The sequence below is a fragment of the Agrilus planipennis genome, unplaced genomic scaffold, assembly GCF_000699045.2.
Source record: "Agrilus planipennis isolate EAB-ADULT unplaced genomic scaffold, Apla_2.0 scaffold108, whole genome shotgun sequence".
Classification (NCBI taxonomy): Eukaryota; Metazoa; Arthropoda; class Insecta; order Coleoptera; family Buprestidae; genus Agrilus; species Agrilus planipennis.
Window position 1 is genome coordinate 71053 of NW_020439204.1, and position 5382 is coordinate 76434.

At 31.3% G+C, this 5382-nt stretch overlaps 1 protein-coding gene across 3 annotated transcripts; it reads right to left on the reverse strand.

Annotated features, from left to right (window-relative positions):
- Positions 1 to 1176: 1176 nt before the first annotated feature.
- On the reverse strand, positions 1177 to 4681 carry LOC108736615 (gram-negative bacteria-binding protein 3). Of its 3 annotated transcripts, XM_018469099.2 has the most exons (3): positions 4075 to 4673; positions 1882 to 2673; positions 1177 to 1316 (listed from the first exon to the last, which is right to left on the reverse strand). In XM_018469099.2, exons 1-3 carry the CDS (start codon positions 4421 to 4423, stop codon positions 1237 to 1239), a joined length of 1221 nt encoding a protein of 406 aa, XP_018324601.1. In that variant the 5' UTR covers positions 4424 to 4673; the 3' UTR covers positions 1177 to 1236. The 3 variants fall into 3 exon arrangements, with proteins under 3 accessions (XP_018324601.1, XP_018324602.1, XP_018324603.1); XM_018469100.2 differs by lacking the exon at positions 1882 to 2673 and having other exon boundaries at positions 4075 to 4674; XM_018469101.1 differs by lacking the exons at positions 1177 to 1316; positions 1882 to 2673 and adding an exon at positions 3807 to 3929 and having other exon boundaries at positions 4075 to 4681.
- Between the last annotated feature and the right edge of the window lie 701 nt (positions 4682 to 5382).

The window sequence follows — 5382 nt, forward strand, 5'->3', positions numbered from 1 at the left end:
TATTGACTTCGTAATTGATATTTAATTGTCAACGAGAATCAGCAACAACCGAATAATATTTTTTCTTGATTTCGATTAATTTCTGGTGGTTAAATTTAACAACTGTTTCTTATTTTAATTTGTTCAGTATTTGTTTCGTCGGTTTGATTACTTAGAAACGTACCTTGTGTTTTACTTCACTGCGTCAAGGAAGTTAAAGTTTCTTCATCAGATGTAATGACTAAATAAAGGAAAAATACAGAATTTTCTTAAATAAGAAGTAAGTTTTAGAGGGTATTAACTAGATGTAATAGGGAATCGCATGGTGAGTACACCTACAACCGTGGTCACCATGAGTTTGATGAGGTTGAGAATAATGACGTCATTGATGTCATTTTTAACCATATCCCGACGACCGCAGACATTAAGTAGGACTACTTTGTAAGTGTACTGAGGGAATACGTTCCACTAGGCGCTCACTCCTTTTCAAATAGTTTGCGAGTGTTTTGTTTGATGTCATGAGCGACTAATGATTGACTTGACATTATGACAAAGTTTTTTATTTTGCATATTGTATTAATATATTACAATGATGACAAATCAAATGAACATTTTTAATTTCTTAATTGTTTTAACGAAACTCGTTAACTTTATGTGCGCCAAATCCGTGACAAATATCACACCGACCCACCTATAACCATGGATGGTCGTGAGCTTGATACAGGCCAGAAGAATGACTTTTTTAAACGCTACGACGACCCCAATCTTTAAGTGACGATTTTATGGCGTGATGAACGTTATAAGCGCCTAATTGCAGGTAGATACTCCTAATATCATGAAACTGCACAACGTACCAAAATTTCAACGAATTCAGAGATACGTTTGAATATAAACTATTTTTTATCACTAGTTGCAGCTTTTACTTGCGAAACCTCCATACATTTTATTTTTAATAAGTGGAATTTTACAAGGAAACTAACTCTATTATAACAGAAGTTGAAAATCCACAGATGTCTATTAAATAGGATTCACATTGTCTAGGTCATTTTTTTTAAATTAGTGGCACCATGTCTTCTCTAATAATTCATCAGGTAGATATGCAGATACCTACCTTAGTACGATTTTTAAGAAAAAAAATTTTGTGAGGTACTACTAGTTGCAAATGGATTATAAGATCTAAAAAGACAAACAAATACATACACGTAAAAGATTTTATGCAGTTTATTATCTCTTTAAAATATAAAATAACACAACAGATTATAAAATCCTGACATCAATATCAGGATCGGTGTTGACCTTATATGTAGTCGTTGAAGGGGCTAAAGTGGTTGGTTGACCTGTGAAAAATACGGTATGTTGTAACTACAATTTGTGCATAGGTTTCAATTAAAATAAAACAAAGCGATAGAGAAGGTAGACGCAAGTAAAGTGTGAATTTAAAAATAATTATTAATTAATATTGCCCCTTAAGTAGTTTAAATTATAAATAATTATCATACATCTATAACCGATAACAAATGTTTTATTATACCAACTTTAATAGAACTTCCATGCACGTATATTACAAAAAAACGACTCTCCCGAAAGTTTGTATTAGTACTATGCCATAACAACAATCAGAGAAGATGGAATATAATATGCAGTAAAACAAACTTAAATATAATAAATAATAAACAACCATTACTACGTAAAAATTGAGGTTATTACCCTTTCTTTGAATTACCTCATGCTTGTCTAAAAGGAGATACGAATGAATTATTATTTATAAACATAATTAGGAAGTTTATTTTAGTGCACTTCGTGAAAAAAATTTGTTATTATCGTTACCACCTTAGGATATGACTGTAGAACCTTGAGAGAATTGCTAAATAGGAAAGCGACGTATTTTATAATGAAAATTACCTGAAGGATTGCGTGGTGAATGAATTGAAGAATTATCATCGGCAGGATTAGATGGTGGTACTGATTGATAATAACCATTTTCAGGATTAACAGATAACGATGAAGAAGATGAATAGAAGGTTTCGCCAGATGGAGAACTTTGTGGTCCTCCGGATGGTGTTAAGGACTGTTGGTGTTGATAATGATTTCCAAAAGATGCTGAATAGAAATTATTTTCTGGCATTGAACTTAGGCCTACAGTTTGCAAATAAACATGTGGATTGGATACGCCTTTTTGGGATGCCGGGTTGTTATGAAACTCAAATTGATCGTTAGATGAAAAATTTTCTTCACCTGGTGGTCCTCTTGGAAATGGCCCGGGCAGGCCCTGAGGAGTAGGAGGATGGGGATTAGGAGCTCTTCCGTAAAATTCTTGATGGTGATAACCATACAAAAAAGGAGGCTTAAAGTAATGATGAGCTCTATGACGATGTGGTCCTGGCTGGAATTCATCGGAATAATCGCGATTATTTTCATTAAATAGACCCAGAGAACGTAGTCTGTTCTCTACTGCATTTCCTAATGTTTGGGCTAAACGGGAAAGTATTGATCCATCTTGTTGTTGGGGTGAGGGATTATCAATTGTAGTTACAATATCTTGTCTGGAAATTCTTTTTGGTTCCTTGTAAAGTAAGGGATCTAAAGGAAATACTATTTTGTCAGCATCCCCCGTATATGAGGAAGAACTTCTGCGGACTACGTTATGGATGTACTTTTTATTTTTTATTCGCTTCCGTCGGATGGCAATAGAACCTGTAATTATTTATCAAATATTTAATGCACTTTTTTAATATATTTATATAGACCAGCAAGAGAAAAAATTGCGTAGTTCGGTATTAAAACATGTTTCCTTCAAAACCTTTTTTAAACAACGGTTAAACATTAAATTGGGTTCTTTTTGGTTCTAAAAACCCAAGCTAATTATCCGATTAGAACACCGCAGCTCTGAAACTTTTTGTAGGGAATTGAAGTACCTATAAAATAGGCCATTGAACGTGAAAATTTATCAATTTGTTTCTCCCGAAAATGATAAAAAAAGTACTGCTTGTGTTACATAATAAAATAAACTGATGCAACTTAAGTCGTACGCCTTTAGTACACTATCTGAAATATGTAAAAGAATTTTTTCGCTGATTAAACGATATTCAAAATCTATGACCTACAACAGATCCGGTAATAGTTTTCCCGCAATTATTGTTATTGTTAATACCTTTTCTTTTTTTTGGAAATTGCTATTTGGAGTAATTGTTATTAAAGAAGTTGCACCTCATTGAATACCGCATTTTTTTCGACAGGTTAATTTTAACATTTCATTATTAGCTTATAGCAAAGCATTTCTTTTTTTTTCTCAATCTGCTTGTAATAAACCGCTTAATTATTAACTTACACAAGCCATTAAAAGTAATAATAAATAAGCTACTGGCCGTAGCTTTCGCAAACGCATATTTTAATCATACTAACTAGTCGAGAAGCACAAAAATAAGCCAAATCTTGGAATTTTTTTGCAGTATTCGAATTTCTGCATTCGATTTTTGAGATCATCTACAAACGTTGTGAACCTAAGAGATCGATTTATGTTTAAAAATGCATTGATGCATAAGAAAAATGCAGTCTTATAAATGCATTGCAAAGTTGTTAAAAGAAAAACTCGGTTACTAATGATAAAAATAAATCCAATTTTGTTTCTTAGTGGTTTTGAGGGTCGTTGAACTGCTGAACACGAATATATATAATAATATAAAATAAACAATTTTGTTTATTGTGAAATAAGCAATTTTCGCAATTTTTCACAAATTAATAATTTTATATCTTTGTTTAAATGAACACGTACACAAAAAGTTTCTGTAGGATATCTATTACTTGATTAAATGAATTGGCTTTAGAAGTATATTAACAATTACTTTATTATGCACAATCTTTTTATAACATGAAGAATATTTTCATTTGATATTATAAAAAAATTAAGCGTTCAGAATTCCTTAAAGGACCTGCGTCTACCTTATTTTCTCCTGAAACGGCAATTATATTTATCTTTTATTATAGAATGAAATATCATACGTGTATGCTTTACAAGCGAACTAAATATGTATATGTAATGAATATATCAAAACAAAATTCGCCTAATTATTATTTTTCATATTTGATATTACGTACCATTATAAACAAATTTTCCATCGTCGTATCTATATCCTAATCCGTCTTTAATTACAAAAAGCCAATAGTAGATTATGTCTCCAGGTTTTACTTTGACTGATTTGTTTCTGTACGTCCATTTTCCTTTTTTCTTCTTTATAATATCAACTGACATTTGACCGGCTTCCAAACCATCCATTTCCTTATTAACATTTCCGTGGAATGCAAAAAGCTGTATGCCATCTTCATCCGGTATGGAAACTTTTAAACCTTTCGAATTAATTTTTATTTCTGGTTTAGGAACGGTATATTCAGTAAAAGCAATGGAAAATAATTGCTGAACAAATACAAGAATTAAACACCATATCATTTTTTCTGTAACATACAATGATATGTCTGATTTGCAAAATGTATGGTTTTATCTTGATGTTAAGTCGCACGAGAATGAGACAGGATGTTTTCTTTTGTAAAATGTTCATTCCAATGGTACGTATGTATATTTTAACGCAATTAATTACGGAAAATCCAGACGAAGTTACACGATGATTCTACATTATCATATGTAAAAAGATTAGATGGCCGATATACACAATATATTGCAAACTATTTATATACTTCTACTACATAACAGGTTTCTGCTATAAGGCCGGCAGAAGATCAAGGCTATTAAGTAATTTGTAATTATTTAAACTGTTTCTAATTTAAATACGACTTGTTTTACACGTCATATTATTTATTATTATTATAAATGTCTATTCGGTTCGTCAAAATTTGTTATTATAACTTGAATACCCACCTCCTTTTCGTATTTCTCAGTAGTTATGATGTAATTCAATCTTATGTGATAAAAGTAAAGTACATTTACATATTGCTGAATTGTAAGTTTCGAATTTAAATGTAGTTTGTGTAGTTTTTTTTATAATAAACATTTGTTTTATAATAAACAAAACAGTGTTGTATTAGTTAATTTGAAAATAATTTCAATAAAATGCATTTTTTTCGGACGGCTCTCCCAAATTTCTGTTGTATCCTGCGACTATGTCGCGTTCTTAAATTGGGCTGTACACGCTCATTTCGAAGCAAGTAAACTAGGACACACTTTTTGAGAACAACTTTATTTCTTATTACTTACACTTAACTTAATTTATACTTAACAATTAACTTAAAATAAAAAATAGAAAAGACGTAGAAAATGTGGTATGTTGCAAGAACAGAATAAGAGTTAGAACTCCTCGAAATTTGGTACCTGCTCCCTTTTATAGGGACGCTAGAGAAAGCGCCATTTAGGACACTTCTCAGAAAAGTTTCAAGTACGATGCTAATTTTATA

Bases quoted from the DNA above. Each gene is read 5' to 3' on its own strand.
- LOC108736615 (XM_018469099.2), bottom strand. From the start codon at position 4,423: ATGATATGGTGTTTAATTCTTGTATTTGTTCAGCAATTATTTTCCATT. The intron at 2,674-4,074 runs GTACGTAATATC...AAATAATTACAG, and splicing joins TGGAAAATTTGTTTATAATG to GTTCTATTGCCATCCGACGG. The intron at 1,317-1,881 runs GTAATTTTCATT...TATTTTTCACAG, and splicing joins TTCACCACGCAATCCTTCAG to GTCAACCAACCACTTTAGCC.